General features: G+C 33.7%; 2 protein-coding genes and 1 pseudogene across 3 annotated transcripts; 2 read left to right on the forward strand and 1 right to left on the reverse strand.

Annotated features, from left to right (window-relative positions):
* Positions 1-5,637: 5,637 nt before the first annotated feature.
* On the reverse strand, positions 5,638-9,439 carry LOC107606674 (uncharacterized; annotated as a pseudogene).
* LOC107609351 (putative dolichyl pyrophosphate Man9GlcNAc2 alpha-1,3-glucosyltransferase) lies at positions 8,510-14,055 on the forward strand. 2 transcript variants are annotated; one of them, XM_088493458.1, is made up of 8 exons: positions 8,510-8,942; positions 9,003-9,035; positions 10,825-11,270; positions 11,589-11,772; positions 11,874-11,981; positions 12,526-12,687; positions 13,181-13,433; positions 13,528-14,055. In XM_088493458.1, the coding sequence occupies exons 3-8, from the start codon at positions 10,864-10,866 to the stop codon at positions 13,971-13,973; spliced, it is 1,560 nt and encodes a 519-aa protein (XP_088349584.1). In that variant the 5' UTR covers positions 8,510-8,942; positions 9,003-9,035; positions 10,825-10,863; the 3' UTR covers positions 13,974-14,055. The 2 variants fall into 2 exon arrangements, with proteins under 2 accessions (XP_088349584.1, XP_088349585.1); XM_088493459.1 differs by having other exon boundaries at positions 8,568-8,942; positions 10,838-11,270.
* A 582-nt stretch (positions 14,056-14,637) lies between these two features.
* On the forward strand, positions 14,638-15,664 carry LOC107608848 (PRA1 family protein B3). The gene has a single exon (XM_021107251.2). The coding sequence runs from the start codon at positions 14,821-14,823 to the stop codon at positions 15,457-15,459; it is 639 nt and encodes a 212-aa protein (XP_020962910.1). The 5' UTR covers positions 14,638-14,820; the 3' UTR covers positions 15,460-15,664.
* The last annotated feature ends 6,339 nt before the right edge of the window (positions 15,665-22,003 follow it).

Below are 22,003 nucleotides of genomic sequence, written 5' to 3' on the forward strand. Positions count from 1 at the left end.
AACAAGTTAATATTAATATGAGATCAATAAATTGAAAATTCCAATTTTTTTTCTTTTTAAGCTTATATAAGAGTTATCACATCTTTTTTGAAGTCACTTGTTTAACTATAACTCAGCTTCACATATTTTTGGGACTCCACTTTAGTGGATGCAAACTAAAGCAATGATTGATTCTTTATTGGGGTAAAAAAAGTCAAAAGTACTATGCATATATATAAATTATATTTAATAATAATAATAATAAGAGTCTACGGGCTACCTAGAAAAGAACCTAAGAGAGCTAAATGTGCAAGAAAAGAAAAGAGACAACTGGTTTGTTATATTCCATTTGATTTTATTTCCATCACATGTCATAAATATAATAAGCAGAAAATGCATGGCTTCAGCATAGCCACAGGAGTAAAAATTATGGTGAAGTAATATATAGTTATCAGAGTCAGATAATTAGGCATAATAACCTTATAAGTCAATATATATCATCTAATTAATATTCATCATAGTTCAAAAAATCGAAGTGATCATTGAACTAATAAAATTAAAAATTTAAACGAAATTTAATTGAAATTAAATCAAATATTATAAAATAATATATTTATATATAAAATATATATTTTTAAAAAAATAATATTTTGTATTTTATTATTTTAATTTGATTAATTGTTAAAAATTATATCGATTAATCACTTTTTAATTGATTTTTTAATTCTTTAACCAATTTGTTATCAATTATTTTTTTTTTGGAATCGAATTAATATGATAACCGATTAACTTTATTAAATCGATCATCTCGATTCGATTCTCATAACCATGATATTTATTCATTTTATTATAATGGATACACATATATATAGGGGACATACATATAATGATAACAAGTACATAGATTTAAGGACCGTTTGGGAAGTTTTAAAAGTAACTTTTTTTAGTTTTTGACTTATGAAAAGTAATAATATTAATGTCTGGTACAATTTTTAAAATCAAATTACGGCTTTTTAAGAAGTTATTTAGGAGCTTATACAGAAGTTAAAAAAAATGACTTCTCTCATAATACTTCTATTTTTTATCATATTTCTATAAAATAAGTACTTTTAAAGTTAAAAATCTAAATACAAAATAACTTATTTATAAGCTACTTTTAATATAATTATTTATTATTTAAATTATTTTTTTAAGAGGAGCTTAATTAAGCTGTTTCTTCAAACTGCGCCTATCCACTGAAGATTTTGTTGCATTTGAAAATAGTATGTGTAGTACTTCCATCATATAAGTTAAAGAAACATAAAATGGCATCTTTTGTTTGGTAAGGACATCCAATTTACTTAGATGCAATGTATGAAAAGTGGCATGTAGTTAATTCAATAGTGCTTAAGTAACGAATATAATCCATTACCATAAAGATTTCAAAGCTGGAATATATATAGATTATGCGGATTCGTGCTCCATTTTCTTATGCAAGGTAATTGGCTATATAATATCTGAGCAATGCTATAAAATTAACACAATTTATTTTTTTTAAACAAAACTTAGTTAATCAATATATTTTATAAATTGGTGTTAAAAAAGGTCTAAATACATTAATAGAGTGCGTTTTAGCTAAAATTATTAACTAATATAAATAAAAATGATTAATTTTTGAATTCTTTTTCTTAATATATAAGTAGGGATCTATATTATTGGATACCCCTACCATGGAAGAAAAATATGAAATTTTGAATTGAATTTGATGAAGATGAGATTTTTAAAGTTATTTGTAAATGAGATAGAAGAAATTATTAAAACTTATGTTGTGTTCAATAAAAAATATGTATGAATTAGTTATTATTATGAAATATAATTTACTATATTTTTTTATAAACAAAGAGACTCAAACTCATAATTTCTTAGATAAAAATAAAAAAAAAATATAATTCGTTGGCATAACTTACTATACTTTAATTATTATGGAATATAAGTTACTATATTTTATCACTTTATTGATCCATAGTCAGCTCATCCCAAAAGAAATAGGATAAGATGGAACCATGATGAATGGTATAAAAAGAAATTAAAAAATAAAATAAAAATACGATAGGCCTTATTATTAGCTTGCAGAACTATATATAATCTGTATATCTACATATTATTTTCTAACTCTCTCATTATTTAGTCATCCGAAAAACTAAATTTATCATTGTAAAATAATTAAATTTATAATAAACGAGTAATCAAATTTATTTATATAAATAGTATAATATTTTTTTAATAATAATATATTTTTACACGCAATAATTATTCGTTGATGTCTGTTTTTTATATACACGAAAGTAAGAAACTTGCCCTCAACGCATGCATTTCAGTTGGTTTTTGAAAGAAAAAAAATTAGAGTAAAATGAGAAATAAATTTATAAAAATTTATATTTTAAATTAGTCTCTTAAAAAAATTATTAATAAATATAGACAAAGTAATGTGTTCACTTTTGATATTTTGAAAAAATTTATTGGTATTTTTTCAAAAGATTAATTTATTCAAAGTGTAAATTTTAGAATTTATTTATTATTTTACTTTAAGAAAATAACTAATTTGTACTCTAAGAATATATTTTAAAAATATAATAATAATTTTTAAATATTTTAATATATTCAATAATACATTAAAAATATAAAAAAATTAATTTTTACAATGATTTTATAAAATATTTTTTTATAATATACTTCATTTATGTTCTTAGAAAACAAGTTCACAAAACTCTTATTCTAAAAACTATTACGTAGTCATTTATCCATGAGTGATAACTGAATTTAAACAATGTTCAATATCATGATCTTAATTAAGCCACGGAAATTAAAGGTTAATTAGCTTCTAGCTAGACTGCTAGAGGCAAATTTAGGTTTCAGTCTTCAGATGCTGCGGATATAGTTGACTCTTACATGCATGAACAACTAATTTTTTAAAGATTAGAAAATTAAGAAAAAAGAGGAGGAAGATGAGAAATTTAAAATTAGGGTTTGATTGGGTGATATTTTTGAAAAAAAAAATTATGATTTTTTAAAAAATATTTTTTATAAAAATAAAAGTAATTTTATATTTAAATATTTCATATAAAAAGATCTTTTTATTTATCAATTATATTTGAGTAATGCCAGGATTAGTGGGAGAGTGATGCCAGGATTAGTGGGAGAGTCCCAGCAGAGTGTCTTCGTGAAAGGAAGGAAGATACACGATGGAGCTTTAATTGCATGCGAAACGGTACATTGGCTAAAACGACAAAGAAAGGCATCAGCGATTATCAAACTGGACTTCCACAAAGCCTATGATAGAGTTAAATGGTGCTTTGTTGATACTGTGTTAGAGAAGATGGGTTTCGGCAGTACATGGAGGGCATGGATTAAGGAGTGTATAAGGTCGGCATCCATCTCTATTCTGGTTAATGGATCCCCTTCAAAAGCATTCAAAATGGAGAGGGGACTTCGTCAAGGTGACCCATTATCACCATTTTTGTTTGTCTTGGTAGTGGATGTGCTCAACAGAATGATCGGCAAGGCAGTGAGGAATGGTTGCATTTTTCCACTGTTGGTCGGTAGGGATGATATTGAGTTATCACACTTACAATTTGCAGATGGCACAATATTATTCTGCCCGCCAGAGGAGGGGACAGTGAAGAGTTATAAGAGACTTCTGAGGTGTTTCGAGGTTATGTCGGGACTGAGCATTAACTTTGAGAAGTCTAGTTTGATACCAGTGAATTACAGTCAGGAGTGGACTAGTCGGATGTGTCAGATGCTTGGATGCCAGGAAGCAACCCTGCTGGTGAGGTATCTTGATATTAGCCTAGGAGCAAATCTGCGGTTAGTAAAAACTTGAAAATCGGTTATAGAGAAGGTGGAAGAGAAGCTTAGCCTATAGAAAGCGAAGGTGCTAAGTAAGGCTGGAAAGCTGGTACTCATTAAGTCTATAATAAACAGCCTACCAGTGTACTACCTGAGCCTGTATAAAATGCCAAATGTGGTTGCTCGAAGAATCATTTCTTTGCAGAGAAGGTTCTTCTGGGGGAAGGATGACGGACGACCTGGCATGGCTCTTGTGAAGTGGGAGGTGATCCAGGCACCAAAGAAGCTAGGAGGGCTGGGAGTGGGTGACGTAGTGGTTCGCAACACTGCTTTACTGTTTAAATGGTGGTGGCGTTTCTCGAAGGAGGACTGTCCGTTGTGGAAGAAGATTGTGTGTTCTTGCAATATACTGAACCCAAATCAGTTGCTGTCTACTCAGACTTTACCAGTGAGAGGGGGTCCATGGAGAGATATATGTCATCTACAAATAAAGGAGCAACAAGTAAGGCAGAAGATGATTGATGGCCTCGCTATTGAGGTAGGGGATGGCAGGACTACCAGATTTTGGGAGGATACGTGGCTGCAAATAGGAAAGCTGAAAGACTCTTATCCGAGACTCTTCTTGATTTCGAACAAAAAAGGATCACCAATTGGGAATTGTGGGTTTTGGGATGAGATAGAGTGGGTTTGGCATTTTCAGTGGAGGCGGAAGCTCCGCCAGTGGGAATCAGAGACTTTAGATCAGCTGCTGCATGCCTTGCAATCTGTTAGGCTGATAGCAGAAGTGCAAGATAGAGTGGTGTGGAAATTCGATAAGGAATGTGTTTATACGACTAACTCATTTGTGCAGATTTTGCAGGAAGCGACTCTGGATGAGGAGATTCTGAGGTACAGATTCACAAAAGAGATTTGGAGAGGTTTAGTTCCGCCTAGAGTTGAGTTATTCTCTTGGTTTGCTCTGATTGACTGGATCAACACAAAGGACTGGCTTAGTAGGTTGGGTATCCTGGGACCACATGATAATCTGTGTGTGTTGTGTAAGAAAGCAGTTGAAAGTGTTCATCACCTGTTGGTTGCTTGTGAGTTTTCTTGGCAAGTGCGGTGTGGATGGATTTCGAAATTTGGTCAGGAGTGGACAGCTCCTGGCACCTTGAAAGATCACTTTGAGAGTTGGAGGTACATGCCTATGAGACAGGAGGTACGCAAGTTATGGCTAGTTGGGTTCTTTTCAGTGATATGGAACATTTGGTTACGGAGAAATGATGTAATCTTTCAGAACAATACAGTAGGCGTTGTAGAGTGTGTGACACAATCGTTTCTTAGTGCTGCGGAATGGTGTGGGAACTAGCTTATGTTGTTGATAGCTATGCCGAAGATGACATAAGAGCTAGTTAGTCTTGTTTTTACCTTATTCCGTATATGCTCCACTTCGAGTGTTGAGCTTTTTCTTTCTTTCAAAAAAAAAAAATATGTTTGAGTAAAATAAGATAAAAATATTTTTTAAAAAAAATATTTTAAAATGTAAATTATAATTTTTTAAAAAGATGTTTTTTATTTTTTAATATTTTTACTTTTATTATTAAAAATCTGTCAAACACCCTAAAAAATAAAAAAAATAAAAATTTATCGATTTAATGACGTTCAAATAAGCATTTGGTAATTGGTAGTATGTAGTAGTAGTAGTAATAATTTTATGCACTCTTGGCTTATTAATTTAATAAGGAGAAAAGATTAAATCTATTTTATGCAGAAAATAATATTGCACTCTTGGCTTATTAATTCAAATCTTAAAAAGATTATGGAGGTTTTAAATAAAAAGAGATATAATTCTTATTTGGAAAAACTACTATTTGTACCCATAAATTTTGTGAACACTGACAAAAGTACCCATCAAACAAGAAAACTAACGTTGTACCCATAAAAGATGGGTTCCGTGTGACAATAGTATCCAGACCGTAATTTTTTGTTGATTTTTTAATAAAATTCCCAAATTATCCCTTGTATCTTCTTCCCCAAATTTTAAATTTCGCAACCCATTACCATGTTCAACAACAGTCCCCTTCTGTCTCTCTTCACCATCATCATCATTAGAATCCAAAGTGAAATTCATGGAATTCTCCAACTGATGCATCTCAGCAAAACCAATCGGCCTGTAACTGGTAGCAGCAGAAGAAGATTCTAGAGATCCTCCATTCCTCGCAGAGATTACCGAATAAGCACCAACAGAAAGAACAACCATGAGAGCAAGTTGGCAGTTGAACTGAAGTGTGGCAAGGGCGCTGGCTCTGTGGTAGTCCATGTGGCCCTTGCACCTCAGAGTATAGTTTTCTCTGTTCAGCTGGTGCAGGGAGCACCCTTGCACCACCCAGCCGGAGAACAAAGCCAGGCCAATCTGAATGATCCACGTGCCCTGAAGGATGAAGCCCATTCCACGGCCCAATTTGGGAAAAGCGGAGCCCGGAGACTTCAATTCAAGAAAAGTGGAGAAAACACATACAGCGATAGGAACCAGCAAGAGACTGTAGTAACGATTTTCGACCCCGCTTGGATCCTTCCTCTGAAGGTAGAGAACAAGAGGAACTCTTGGACGAAGGCGAATGCGGCAAGGAGTTCTAATAATGATGAGGGAAAAGGGAGGGGGAAGGTGAAGAGAGAGAGGAGGGAGTAAGAGGGGAAGAGGAGGGCGATTGTAGGAGCTGGAGTTGGAGGACGGAGCCAATGGCATTGTTTGAGTTGTGTGCGTCGAAGAGGGAGACGAGGGAGTTGATGATGAAGAAGGCAGAGAAGATGGAGACGGAGATGGAGAAGAGAGAGGATTGAGATCGAGAATGGGAATCTTGTTTGCGGTTGGAGAAGGTGGCTTGGAGGGCTTCGTGGGAACTCACCGGAGGTGCAGAGGAAGAAAAGGGATTAGGGTTGTGAAATTTGGAATTTGGGGATGAAGATAGAAGGGTTGATTTGGGAATTTTATTAAAAAATTAACAAAAAATAACGGTCTGGATACTATTGTCACACAGAACCCATCTTTTATGGGTACAACGTTAGTTTTTTTGTTTGGTGGGTATTTTTATCAACGTTCACAAAATTTATGAGTACAAACAGAAGTTTTTCCTTTTTATTTAAGAAGCATTTTTAAAACACGAAAAGGAGGAGAAAAAAAAGGGGACTAGCTAGCTATGGCCTATAGGGATGGATTTATGGCTTTATGCATTCATAGTGTCGCTTGCACGCAATACATTCATAGAAGGAGAGCTTCAAGGACGAATAATGTTATTCTTAGAATTGATATATTTGGCATTTTAATTTCTTATAAAAAGATTTCATAAAGACATCAACTTTTCATTTTTTTTTCATACTAAAATTTGAGAGGCGAAAGCATATACATTATCTTTATATGGAGTTAATAAATAAAAATTATTAAATAATTTAATATATTTAATTAAATTATTATTTAATAATTATTAACTATTAATTTTATCTAAAAATAATTGTACATAAATTTCTACCAATTTGTGACAAAATAAAAAAAATATTGACCCCTCTAATTTATGCATAGGCAATATTTCTATTTTTTTTTTCAAATTAACTGTCATCTTTCAATTATATATAGTTATTTTAATAAATATTCTTAAAAATATAAACAATTAATAAAAAATAAATAAATTTTCTGACATTAATTGTTTATATTAATTATCTATTCTTAACATTTTTTTTATTTAATATTAATTATTAAATGATATGATAAATTACTAGATTGGTCTGTTAGGTTTAGGCTTAATTTTATTTTGGTTCCTAAAATTTAAAATATCTTATTTGAATCTAAAAAAGTTTTATTTAGTTTCAATATAGTCCTGTCATGAAACTCAAGAGGCATACTATCAGCAGCAAATGCATTACCGCGAGCCACTGGCCTTGCCTTAAGCACATAGAGAACATCGTTGATAACTCGCTTTCCGTGGAGAAGTTCGCCGGTGACGACAAGGACAAGGCCATCGTTGCCAGGAAACTCTCCTCGGCAACTCAAAGAGTTTGATTATATAAGTTTTCCATATCTACAAATTGAGTTTCGTTAATTATTTAACATTGACTTCACGGCAGTAGGACTACATTGAAGCTAAATGAATTTTTTTTATTCAAATAAGATACTTTAAATCTTAGAAACTAAAACAAGATTAAGCCTAAATATAAGGACCAATTTAATACTTTATCCTAAATGGTATAATAAAAAAATTAATTAAAATATTTTTGAAAAAAAAAAACACTCAGTTTAAAAATATATATAAGGAAAGAGATGAATAAACTAAGAACTAGAAGTATTTTGGAAAATTCTTATAAGTAAACATTTAAATTTTTTTTTGGTGACAAGTAAACATTTAAATTGATTCTTAAAAAAAATCGTGATCCTTTTTTAAAATTATATATATATATATATTTTAATTTCAAACCAAGTTTAAAATTGATTTTTGCTTTCTCATATAATTCATGTATTAGCAGTATTATTGCTAACATTTTCTATTTTGTTATTTTTAAACTAATTATTTCCTTGTAGTTATATACGGTAATTAAGTTAATCAATAAATATTATTAAAAATATAAATTATTAATGAAGAAAAACACAAATATTCTAACGTTAATTTTTTTTATTAATTATCTGTTGTTCTAAATTTTTATTTAACAATAAATGATATAATAAAAAATTATTGACGAATAATCCTTTGTTTTTTGGACATTGTAAGTTAGTTGAAAGAATTTTCGAAAATGTCCTCACCGAAAATAACAACCGATCCTTCTTTGAAAATTTTCCCCACCCTCCGGCAGCAGCTGATGTCTCCTCCCTTCGCCAGTTCTCCCTTTTTCGATGTCGTCGTCAATTGAGCCCAAGACCCTAAGGCTGGCTCTCTAAACCCCCAAAATAATTTCAGCCTACAGCCATAAAATTTTTGTAAGCCTTAACCTTAATTAAGCCCTCCCAAAAAAATTAAAACAGGGCTGGCCCTAAAAGCCCCAAATCTGATCTCCTCCTCCCTGACCCTGAGATGCTGAAAGTCTGAAACGGGGAAACCTGCGCGGTGCTCCTCCTCCTCCTCTGCATTCTACTTTTGCATTCTGCTCCTCCTACTACGGTGGACGACGCGGTGGCTCCTCCTCCTCCCTGACGCGGTGCTCCTCCTTCTTGATGCGGTGGACGAAATCAGTGGCTGCTCCTCCTCCCTGACGCGGAATCAGAGGTGAGTTTCTTCTTTTTCTGTCCCTCTCTGAGTTTCTTCTTTGTTTGTTTGCATCACCCATTTTAATTCTCTTGTTAATAAACCGAGGTGGGTCTATGGCTACCCTTTCTTTGCCCCTCTCTGTGATTTCAAAATGGTTGAACTGTGAACTGTGAACTTGAACTGTGAACTTGTTTCTTCAATTGTCTATTTTCAGGTTAATTGATTGTAAACATTTTGATTCCTCTGTTTCCTGAGAATTTGAGCATGGTTTTGATTCCTCTGTTTGTTTAGCAAATGTCCTTGAACTGATCTGAACTTTAATCTGCATGGTTTAATATTTTAGTCTACCTTGATGAATCTTCAAGTTCAGTAACTGCATAATAGTACATTTGGATTGTGGATGAACTATATTCTGAAGCCATAATAACATTTTCACCACATTAAGTAATACAAGTAAAAACTTTGCTTCTTTTTGTTTCTTGCAAAGAATAGATGAAAATCATTTAGAATTGGTTTAAATAAATCATCAGAAGCAATTAGTTGGCCAGCAGTGGCACCTGCTATCTTGTTTTTAGTCTCTCACCGAATATGCAAGTAGGTTTTGAATGGTTAATCAGGGCATGAAAATCAGAAACTTAGGAATCAGTGAACCCTTTTGGTTTTGGTTTGAAACTTAGTTGTTTTTCTTGCTGTTTTTGCTTCCTAGGATCAAACCTTGTTTTGTTCTCTGTTGAGAACTATTTCCCCTTTGGATCATGCATTCTGTGTCTCTATTTTCCTTATTCTCTCATAAAGATTCAACCTTCAAATAGAGGTTTACTATTAAACTGAATTTTTAGAAAATAAAGTAATTAAAGAATATATAAATGATGCCAGCTCCTCTTGGTTTTGGAACCTTGCACACTTTCACAACTCTTGGTTGATTTAGATGATGACATTGGTGAAATTCATGAAGAAGAAGTGTCAACGGAATCGATGCATCTCCCTCAACATTCATGATTTTAGATGATAAATTTTTGTGTAAACTTTATTTTGATTTTCTACTAGAGACATTATTGATGGTAGATATTAAGGAGTAAGGAGAAGGGTGATGAGATAGTGAATGCCATGTTTGATTTCTTGATGTATATAGTTAAAAGTTGGATTTAATATGAACAATGCACATTATTGATATTTATTTTTTAACTTCTTTGTTTTCTACACGTAAAAAATGACAGAGATAGAATAAGCTAATGACTTTTAATAAGTTTTATATGTATTATTGAGATAGAGAGCAATGTATAAAAAAGGATTAGGTGGCCCATGGGTTGGCCCTAGGGCTTTTGGCCCTGAGGGCTTTTTAAAAATTTGACCCTAATAGTTATAGGGCCTCTTGTTCTTCCGGCCCTATAAAGTAGGGCCAAAGCCCTATAGGGCCAAACATGTTGACACCACTAAATTCCCACTCCTTCATCCGCTGCCGCCATCATTCTCTTCGCCGCTGAGGAAAGCTTTTTCCCCCTTTTTTAGGTATTGTTCAAATTTATATTGTTTTTGCTATGGTTTTTCATAATATTTTTCTGAATATTTCTGAAATGGTGGTTTGATTTTTATTTTGATATTTTTATTGCTGTTGTCACTGTGTAGTTTGATTGGGTGATGTCGCTATACTCCGAGCTATTAATAATGTTCAAAATTGTCAACATAGAAATTCAGATTCATTTCATACACATTCCAAATAATATAGTTCAATTCAATTAAATTCAATTCCGTAGTTATCAATCAACCACACGATTTAGACTGAAAGCAATTTCTCACTTTCTTTCAGTTTTCGGATGCAGTCTTATGAATTGGGCTGCTTGCTGAAATGAAAGGAAAGGGGACTAGTGACACTGTTAGTGTAGTTGATGGTGATGGAAACCAGTGTTGCTGGTGGTGGTGGCTGGTTCACAAGGGAACAACAACTACATTCCTTATTGTTGGATTGTTTGCACTTTTGGTTCGCGCCGCAGTGTCCCTCCACCCTTACTCCGGTTTTGCTAACCCTCCGAAATTTGGGGACTATGAGGCACAGAGGCATTGGATGGAGATCACCATCAATCTCCCAATTCAAGAATGGTATAGAAACAGCACCAGCAATGATTTGAGCTACTGGGGCCTTGATTATCCACCACTCACCGCTTACCAGAGTTTCATTCATGGCCTTTTTCTGAGATTTGTGCACCCTGAATCTGTTTCCCTTTTCACCTCCAGAGGTCATGAGTCTTATCTCGGGTGCGTATTTTACACATTTTCTTTCATAGTTTAACAGATCTGTTGAAAGAAATGGTATTTGGTTCTTGGAATTTGAAAGTGTGCCTCTCTTTTCATTTAGTCCCTGGTTTAAATTATGTGCATAATTCAACAACTAAATCATGTTTCAGTTTAAATCAGTGGCTAAATCACGCATGAGATATTTATATTTTGGGGGACAAAAGATAGTTTGTCCATTTAAGATCTTATCAATTGTTACAATTTTAATGCTTTCTGTTCAGGTTCTGAGCTAGCACCGAGTATTTTGACTTTATTGATAATTTATTTTGAACTCTGCAGAAAACTACTAATGAGGTGGACAGTGTTATCATCTGATTTGTTGATACTCTTTCCAGCTGTTCTGTACTTTGTTATTGTTCGCTATGGTCAACCTTCAAGGAGTCGTAAAAGTGACATAGGATGGCACATTGCCATGCTTTTGTTAAACCCCTGTTTGATCTTAATTGACCACGGTCACTTTCAGGTTTGCATAGAAATTCTTTTGTTGTTTATGCCCTTGCCCCTTTAGGTATTTTTCAGGTTTGTAGTGCTCTAACGTTGACTGTTGTATGTGTTGTATGTCAGTACAACTGCATCAGCTTGGGCTTTACCATTGGAGCTGTTGCTGGTGTCCTCTCTGGGAAGGATCTTGTAGCATGTGTTTTGTATTGTCTAGCTCTAAATCATAAGCAGGTTTTAATCTCTGATCTTAGCATGGGTCTATTTGTCATTAATTTCTTTTACTACTTTCAGCTATTATACATAGTCTATACCATGTATGGTCAATGGTCATATAGGATTGCTCAACCCTGTCCAGGTGGAATTGTCACTAAAAAATTGGGTGTGTGTTTATAGTTTGTGTGCATGGTGAATGGTCATACATATATGTCTCTTAATTATATGTTAATGTGTGCATGGTGAATTGTATCTTGATATATCTTTAGGCTGTATTATTGCTTTGCGTCAAATAAATCCTATTAACATTTTACTTGACCAATCTTGATACTGATGTCTTAAATGGATTGCAGTCAGTAAATGGCAATTCATTCTGTTATTTGTTTAGTTTGAATTTAGTACCTAGTTTCCATAAACATACATTTGCAAGGAAAAAAATATTGAAGTAATGTGGGACACAACAATGTTTGTGGATAAGCTAAGTCTGAACCTGCATTTCCTTTATTTTTTGTCTTTATCATCGATTGGGATTTGATAACTGTTGTTAGTTACTCTTTTACAGATGAGTGCATATTTTGCCCCTGCTTTTTTCAGCCATCTCCTGGGTAAATGCTTGAGGCGTAAACATCCGCTCCTTGAGGTATCAAAACTGGGGTTTTATGTTTTGGGAACCTTTGCAGCTGTGTGGTGGCCTTATCTGTATTCAAAGGATTCCATTTTGGAGGTAAAATACTGAAATTGTTATCATTGGCTGCTAGAAAGTAGATTTAATCCTAAACCCAGCAGAAGTTGGATTGTTCATTCCATTTGCTGTATGCTCTTGAATCTTGATGCATGGAATTGGAATCCATTTAACATTACTGTTACTGCTGTGCTTTATTTGAACAGAGATTTTAATAATTCCTACTTGTGCTATTTGCTATTTATTTGATTGCTTGATAGTCCATTTTTTCTTAATAAAAGTTACATATGATGCTTCTACCTGGTCTCGGTCTTAAATGTGGTATCAGAAAGTCTGTTATTTGATATGGAAACAATAGGTCTAGCCGTCTAGACTAAGTCCGACTCAGTGTTTTATGTATACATGTGGTAGTAGAGTCAGTTCAACTGGTGAATTGAGAAATCTAGTTACATAATAGAGATGTCTGTCTTCCTTGATGCTAAAACTATTTTTGATCTTGGATAAGAACCTTGGGTATGGATGGTCCTTGTAACAGGTCCTCTCACGCCTTGCTCCTTTTGAAAGAGGAATATTTGAGGATTATGTGGCCAACTTTTGGTGTGCCTCTTCCATTATCATCAAGTGGAAGAGATTATTTACGCCAGAGTCACTGAGGCTTCTCAGCTTAATTGCAACAGTTATAACTTGCCTTCCTTCAATGATTCAACAAATAAAATCTCCAAGTAATCGAGGTTTCCTCTATGGGCTGCTAAATTGTTCATTTGCCTTCTACTTGTTTTCTTTTCAAGGTTTGTAACATTTAATTTTTTTTTTTTTACAATGCCAAATTGCAATCATTTTTGTTGAAATTATCTTACTGAGTGTATGCATGGTGCCTTACAGTGCATGAGAAGTCCATTTTGCTGCCACTTCTTCCTGCAAGCCTGCTGGCTATGGAAGAGCCTTTTATTTTTAAGTGGTTCATGCAATTTGCCATGCTCTCCATGTTCCCTCTGATATGTCGCGACGGCTTGGTTGTTCCATACTTTGCTTTGCTTGCTCTCTTCATCCTGATATTCGACGCACCTGGTCAACAGAGAGTTAAAGAGGGAAATTATTTGTATAATTATTTGGGTGCAACAACTGTACGCCTTGTTTTATTTTGCTATTTCATTCTTCACATAGTTTACTTGACCATGAATCCACCTGAGAAGTATCCATTCCTTTTTGAAGCAATAATTATGAATGTGTGCTTCTCTCAGTTTGTGCTTGTAACTCTTGGCTGCAATATAAAGCAGTGGGTGTTGAATAAACCTACCAAATTAGAAGTAGACAAGAAGTTTATTTGATAGAGTTTTTACTTTGGGGGCTAGATAGATTGTTTTTGTTGTTAATTGGTTTAATATTAATTGAATTGAGAGTTTGGCCGCATTGACCTCTTCTCTTCTGTAATGAGTTTATGATCTTTTAGGTTTGTTTGTCCCTGCACTTTGTAGTTCAATGTTTCTGTTTTATTTTCATTTAACTTTTTGTTCAGATTTTATTGGTCCTCTCCTATTGATAAACAATCTCTATGCCTCATAATCTTATATGTAAGTCTACGAAAAACGAATTTTAGACTCTAGTGTCGAAATTAGTGGGCTATCGATTGTTAACCAACACTTCTCAAATGCCATGAATTGATTATTATTGTTGTCATATTTCAAAATAAATGTGAAATTATTAGCTAGCCAGATCAAGATCCAAGCACCAAGATAAAGTACCCTCATTTTTTGTACCCTATTAAAAAACAATAGCAAAAACTACAAAAGAATGCAGCTTCATTTCCCTTCACATGAATGTCTAAATAAGTAGTGGTTGTCGGTGAGGCGGTGAATTATGGGATATCCTTTTTATATATATTTTTTAGATTTTTTATTTTCTTTTTTTAACTCTTTTTTTCGAATCTAACAATATCTTTTTCTGCAAAATAGATTTATCCCCATATTAGAATTATTGGTCATTTTCTAGCATTTGTTCCACGCCGTACAATTATTTTCTTTCGGCATTTAATATACATGCACGCCTTAAAGCCCAAAAGCCCAAAACCAGAGTGTTTTCGTTATCGCTAACTTCCTAAGTTCCTAATAGAGTCTCCAATTGCCTCGCGCTACTTCTCACTCTCACGCGCGGGCGTTCGGAGATTCACGCGCCACCATGTCTGCCCCACCGACACTCCCCCAATCCACCAACACAGCCGCCGCAGGCGCTGCATCTCAGCCTCCCATAGCCACGCCTGCTTTCCGCTCCTTCATCTCCCGCCTGTCATCCTCTCTCCGCCAAGGCTTCTCCCAGCGCCGTCCGTGGACGGAGCTCGCCGATCGATCCTCCTTCTCGAAACCGGAATCCCTAACTGAAGCGTACTCAAGGATCCGCAAGAACTTCAACTACTTCCGCGTTAACTATGTAACCCTAATCGTGTTCGCGCTCGCGGTTTCGCTCATCACGCATCCGTTTTCGCTTCTCGTCCTCCTCGGACTCCTCGCGTCGTGGTGCTTCCTTTACCTCTTCCGCCCCGCAGACCAGCCGGTGATTCTCTATGGCCGCACCTTCAACGACAAGGAAACCCTAGGACTCCTCACCGCGCTCACCATCTTCGTCGTGTTCCTCACCAGCGTCGGGTCGCTCTTGATCTCGGCGTCAATGGTTGGATTGGCCATCGTGTGTGCTCACGGCGCGTTTAGAATGCCGGAAGATCTGTTTCTCGACGAACAGGAGCCAGGATCTACCGGACTTCTTTCGTTCCTCGGTGGCGCCGCCACTTCCGCCGCCGCTCCGGTAGTTTCGCGGGTGTAGAGTTTCGGGGAATCTACAAAGGTTCGCCGCTGGATCGACGGTTCGTGTCAGTGGTGTTGTATTATGGTGACTTGGGGAAAAAATCGTAATGTGCCGGATTCTTTTTTGACTTGCGAATTGCATAGGGTTTAGTTATGTGACTTTTTTTTGTTTTATTATCAAGAGATTGTTCTTCAATATTAAATCAATGCAGTTTAGTCACCAATTTATTTTTGCTATATTTGCATGCATGTTTTTTTCTGATTTCATGCGTCAGTATAGAAATGTGCCCTGTTTTGTTCTATTGGTTACAAGTATTTGGTTGATGTTTGTGGAATCCTTCTATGGTGGTGTTTATATACAAAAATTTAATTTTAAGTGCAGGTTATTTTGGTGTTTCGATAAAAGGCTCTTGGTTGCTGGAAGTAATTTCTGGTATTATTCATTTGTATGTGTCTTGAAGTGGCTTCTGCATGAAGCAACATGGGAGATATTTACCCCACAAACCATAATTGGCTTGAGTGTAGGGACATATATATATAATTATTCTATCTAGATTTGCCTTTGAGCGTGATAGATGTTACAGAATATCTGGTTTTGGGGCCTTGTTGGATTTTGAGTTAGATGACCTGCTGCAGATTGGCATTCCCAGAACTTAGAAATGATCGGTTTTGTTGGGTAGTTGCCTCCAACAAATTCTATAATCTTTTGTTTTGTTATTGCCTGGGTTTTGGTAAGAAAAAGTGTCTGGTTGTTGGAACCTGGATATTGGTTTCTTCTCATTCTGACTTCTTAAAGATTAATGCTAATATCTTACAAACATAAATATATGCCTAACAGTGAGTCTGTTATCTTTAGAAGGAGTGTTATGCTAGTTAATACTTAATATCATTGAGGAGCACTTCTTTTTCCTCTATATTTTCTTACTTTTCTCTTGATCTCTTGTTTTCTGGTGTTGGTAAGTATGAAAGATGGAATTAATAAACGAGTCTGTATGATAGTGATTCCTTTGCTGGGTGTGAATTGCATCAGCTGGAAGGAATTAGGTGATTGATGGTTTGCATGCAAGAACTGATACCTTTCTTATCGACTGGCTTGGTAAGCATCTATCTTGCTTAAAATTTGTGCTTCTCCGTTCTTCAATCTTCAGTGAGGGAAATTGAAACTGGTTTATTGATTAATCTCGTGCACAAAGAAAGATATAAGGGTAATGCAATGTCATGATTCACAAGTCAAGTCATGATCTCAATTCTCAAATTCTATTTGTTTGTTTGTTTGTTTGTTTTTTAGATGCGGTATCAACGTAAAGTGTGGAATATACGAGTTAAATGTGTTTTAGGAGTATAAGATAATTTAATTTCGGGGTAACTCGCACCAAAAAGACAACAATAATTAATTAATGCAACATTATAGGTCCGGGGGAATTGGTAAGTTGACCTTCGCATGTTTTGATGCTGACATTTTCAATTGGATGGTTTTTTTATTTCACACAATTTTTCGGACTTTGAGTTGATGCGTTTGAAAGTTTGTAAGTTTGTATGTTTGTTTTCATTCACTTTGCTAGCAAGTTGGGGAGGACTAGCTATCGCAACAATAAGGAATAACTAGAATTAAACTCTAGGAGCGTTTGGAACTAAATCCCATCCAGCACTTGTCTCGTGACGGTAGTAGATCACGTTACAAGACTGAAACATTCACACCAGTCAGCAGTCCTTTCATCCCGTATACTTCCGTTACCAAACTATATACAAAATGATTCGAATTTGATAGAAAGAAAGGCTCGCTTGTTATTTGAGGTACTTATTAATTATTAATTTCGCGAGGTACGGAGTATATAACTATGAGGTGTTTCTATTGAAGCGTGAACCTTGCTTGAAGATTGAGTTGGTAAATTTAAATGATTGGTGAAAATTCGAAAGTAAGATGAACATTACCGTTTTAGTCGAATCAGACACTTACAAAATTGACCAATAATTTTAGTATTGAATGTGCCACTTCAATGAAACAAGGCATTTCGAACGATGGATCATGGATATTGATTCCCTCAAATTTAATAACCTAACAAACGTACGTACATACATACCATCATCCTCATTACAAACTAAGGAGGATGAGAAGATGATTGATGAACGGCATTGTTCTCCATTTACATAAAACGACATGAAGGAAGTGTCAAAGGGCAAAAAGGTGTCGTAATATGTTGTATGCAAAGGTATAGTAATAGTGGACCAACACCAACTACAGCAGCAGCAGATAAGTACCCCTTTGATATGATGAACATGATGACGACGACGACTCTTCCCATATTTCACAGCCTGTTATCGATACCAATTGGAACGACCCACTCGAACGTTTTCTAAAGTTAGCTATACATCATTCAACATTTCAACCCCTTCTTAATAAAATGCGACCTTTCTTTTTTGGTATCAATAAAGGAGAAAACACCCATGTCCCCTTCAAAGTAATAAAGAAAACAAAAAATAAGACCGCGGTTGACGTTTTAAAATGAAAGACACTTCTAAATTCTAATTAAAAGAGAAGACATCCAAATTACTAATGAATTTAATACATTAAAAGATTTTCTTAAAAGGATCGCTTTTACTCCAAAATCAATGTATTTGGATGCAAAATAATTTTAAAACACTAATTTTAATGTATAAAAAAAAATCAAAACGATTATTATTTAAAATAGATAGAACTTTCGTTAGTTAAGATATTGGTTAAAAGAATTTTTTTGGTATGTAGTGAACAATTCTATTTTTGTTTTTTTCCTCACAGTATCTTTCAGTCCAGCAGATTAATGATAAATTCGTTACAGATCGAAACTTTATTTAAGAATTTGTCACTCGCCAATGAGTTATTACAAACAGAATTCAAACATTCAACACTTGTTTAAACAGACTAGTAAAATAACTGTTAATCCAATCTAATTTGTACAATTTAACTTCACACGTCACGACCCACCTAATAGAGTTGGCAGAAAAATGGTGAAAATAACAAATCCAAGTATGTAGGCCGTAGAGTACATTTTCTTCTTCAAAGCAGCTCCAATGCTCAGAAAATTAGAAAATTAGAGTTTTCATTTACTATTTGTCAAAAAATTTAGCGTTCCAATAGTTGGAGAAGAAAAGCAAAGAGTCCCTCAGATCAAGGAAGGGCAATCTCTCCTCAGAAGGACTTTGAATATCTAATGAAACTTTGCCATGTGGCAAGTTAGTAACAGAAAAAATAAAAATGATACACACGGTTATTATTAATAAATTATTATTTTGTTATTTTATATACACTATTTACACTTTTATTCTCACAATTTCTTTTAATTTTCTTCGATCTTCTTTCAAATTTCTGAAATCAAAATTTTACTGATTTTTTTTTTCAAATAATGAATCTAAATCAATTCAACTCTTTTTTAAATTACTTACAATTTTTTTTTTCAAAATCTAAATATCCAACAATCTTAACTTTCAAATTCTCAAATTCCAAATCAAAACTTCACACTACCAACAATAAAGTAACTATTGCAAAAACAGTCATTGAGAAGCAACTACTTATTGTGAATATACTTATAAATATCAATTATCAAAAGTTACAATCACATACTCCACTTTAAAGCTAGTTTTTCACCTCAAAAAAAATACTACACATTATATTTCAACAAAAAGCTAGAAATTTTTTATATGTTTAACGAGACTTTGTATAGCAGAAGAAGAAGACGAGATAACGCACTCATGTATATTTGGATTGATGAATGTTTGTTCGATGATTCAGAAGAAGATATCAACAAAAACTCTTTCCCAACTCCTCATAGATGAATTAACAGATATTGAGAAGCAAGACATAATCGTCTTTTCAAATATTATTTTGCAGATGAACCTGTGTATAATGCTGACATTTTCTGACGGATATTTCGAATGAGAAGACACGTATACTTTCGGATAGTAGAGACTCTCTCAAATGTCTATTCGTATTTCCAACAAAGGGTCGATTCTACTAGGAGAAGAAGCTTGTTACCATTGCAAAATGCACTTTTGCGATGTGGATGTTAGCATATGAAGTAGCAGCTAATGCTGTTGAAGTTTACATATGCATAGGCAAGAGCACTACAGTTGAATGCTTAAAAAAAATTGTTAAAGGTGTCATTTTAGTTTTCGAGGATGAATACTTGCGAAAACCAAATTCAAATTATGTAAACGTCTACTACAAATAGCAGAGGCTTGTGGCTTTCCTGTCATGTTAGGTAGCATCGACTGCATGCATTGGCAATGAAAAAAATTCAAAGGTGTGAAAAGGTATGTACATGAGTGGTTATCGTGAGATTGCAACTATAGTACTTGAGGTTGTAGCATCTTCAGACCTTTGGATATGACATGCATTTTTTGGAGTTTCTGATTTAAATAACGATATCACTATGTTAGATCATTCACCAGTATTCGATGATATTCTAAATGATCGTGCTCCGGAAGTAAATTTCACTTCAATGGTAATAATTATATTATGCGATACTATTTAGCAGATGATATTCATCTTGAATGGGCCATATTTGTTAAATCAATATGAAAGATAAAATGGGAGAAACACAAGTTATTTGCACAATATCAAGAAGGGCAAAGAAAAGACGTGAAGCGAGCATTTGGAGTGTTGCAAACACATTCTGCAATTATACGTGGTTCAACGCGCTTTTCAAAAAGAAAAAAATTGCAAACATAATGAGAGCTTGTATTATATTTGCATAATATGATTGTTGAGGATGAAAGAGACATTTATGCAAAAAAATTTTGCTCAAGACGATGTTGAAAATGGTTTATCGCAACCTCATTTGGGAGAAAAAAACTTTGCACTATATCATCAATTTCTCCAAAAAAATGCCCAACTTCAAAATAGATAGCGACATCAACAACTGAAAAAAGACTTAATTAAATACACACGATAATTTCACAATATGCGTCGTCAACTATAGAGTTTAACTATTTTTTTATATTAAATAACGTTGTAAATTAATTCAACCTTAAATTACAGGGTAAAGTACTAAATTGGTCTCCTAGGTTTGGGCGTATATTTGTTTTGGTCCTTAAAGTTTAAAGTGTTCTATTTGAATCCAAAAAAGTTTCATTTAGCATCAATTTAGTCCCACAGTGAGATCAAAATTAAATAATTAACAAAATGTCCTACATAACAACAGTACAAAAACAAAATCGATAATCTGGAGAACAAGTACAAGCTCCAGAGACATAAAATCAACCATTGATACATCAATACATTTATTTATTATTTTTTTATAATATAAATAAAATATTTTCTATAAAACTAAAGAAAATGATAAATAAATGTATTGATGCATCAATGGTTGATTTTGTGTCTCTGGAGCTTGTACTTGTTCTCCAGATTATCTTTTGTTCTTGAACTGTTGTTATGTAGGACATTTTGTTAATTATTTAATTTTGACCTCACTGTGGGACTAAATTGATACTAAATGAAACTTTTTTGGATTCAAATAGAACACTTTAAACTTTAAGGACCAAAACAAAATTACGCCCAAACCTAGAGGACCAATTTAGTACTTTACCCTAAATTATATGTTGTGTATTATCGTTATTTACGAAGTTATTAAATTTTTTTGAATATTAAATATTTTAAATAGAAAATTATTTTTTAATTTATAAATTTTAATAATATTATTATAAAAAATTAATAATTATATTAATTTATTTTATTTTAATTAATTAATTAAAAACCATAATAAAGACCAAATTTAATCTTTTTTTATTAGAAAAGAGATAAATATTTTGAGTTTTTAATTTTTTATTTACTATTTATCACATCAAAATAGATGTAGTATTATTTTTTTTTTATGTCAAATGAATCCTAAATAAAGATGGTGATGAGTTTTGTCCCGAGATGGTCTAACCGTCTAATGCTTCAAACCCTTCAACTGAGCTTCAAAAGAGTCAAGAATGATGTGTTGTCACTTGTCAACCCTGAATTGAAGGGGCAACAAGGTCATTTCAGTTAAGTTTGCGTTTCATGGTAAGGAATGGAAGAGAGAGAGAGAAGCAAATGAAGCAATAGTAATGAAGATGGACCAACAAAAGAAGGGAGGAAGAAACTAGCCGTTGGGACATTGGGGTGCGGACTTGCAACTAAAAGGAAGAACCGAAAAAGGAGTGTTGGAACCTCAAAATAAATCAAACCTTCGTTCATTCATTCATTCAATAAAATAAAATTAAAAAGTAGCCGTTTGTGTTTGTAAGAAGAACAAAGAGAGCCTTGTATTGTACTCCTATCTCCCCTTTCTGACAACTTGTCTCCAGTTTTTCTTTCTCCTCTCTCTCTCTCTCTTCCCAAAACAAGATTCCCTCTCTCTCTCTCACGCTCTCGACGCGCCCATTCATCATCAACAATTGTTAAAATGTTAATATTATTGATTCCATTATCATATTAATAGATCAATTTATTAAATTAGATACTATTATAAAATATGTATAATTTAATTTTAATGTAATATTAATGTAAAATAATTTTACACGTGCATCTAATTACGTAACATCATATCATAAAAAATAATTTA

The sequence above is a fragment of the Arachis ipaensis genome, chromosome B7 (genome assembly GCF_059453495.1).
Source record: "Arachis ipaensis isolate K30076 ecotype BB chromosome B7, ASM5945349v1, whole genome shotgun sequence".
In the NCBI taxonomy this organism is placed as follows: domain Eukaryota; kingdom Viridiplantae; phylum Streptophyta; class Magnoliopsida; order Fabales; family Fabaceae; genus Arachis; species Arachis ipaensis.

Bases quoted from the DNA above. Each gene is read 5' to 3' on its own strand.
- LOC107609351 (XM_088493458.1), top strand. From the start codon at position 10,864: ATGAAAGGAAAGGGGACTAGTGACACTGTTAGTGTAGTTGATGGTGAT. The intron at 11,773-11,873 runs GTTTGCATAGAA...GTTGTATGTCAG, and splicing joins TTGACCACGGTCACTTTCAG to TACAACTGCATCAGCTTGGG. The intron at 13,434-13,527 runs GTTTGTAACATT...GGTGCCTTACAG, and splicing joins CTACTTGTTTTCTTTTCAAG to TGCATGAGAAGTCCATTTTG.
- LOC107608848 (XM_021107251.2), top strand. From the start codon at position 14,821: ATGTCTGCCCCACCGACACTCCCCCAATCCACCAACACAGCCGCCGCA.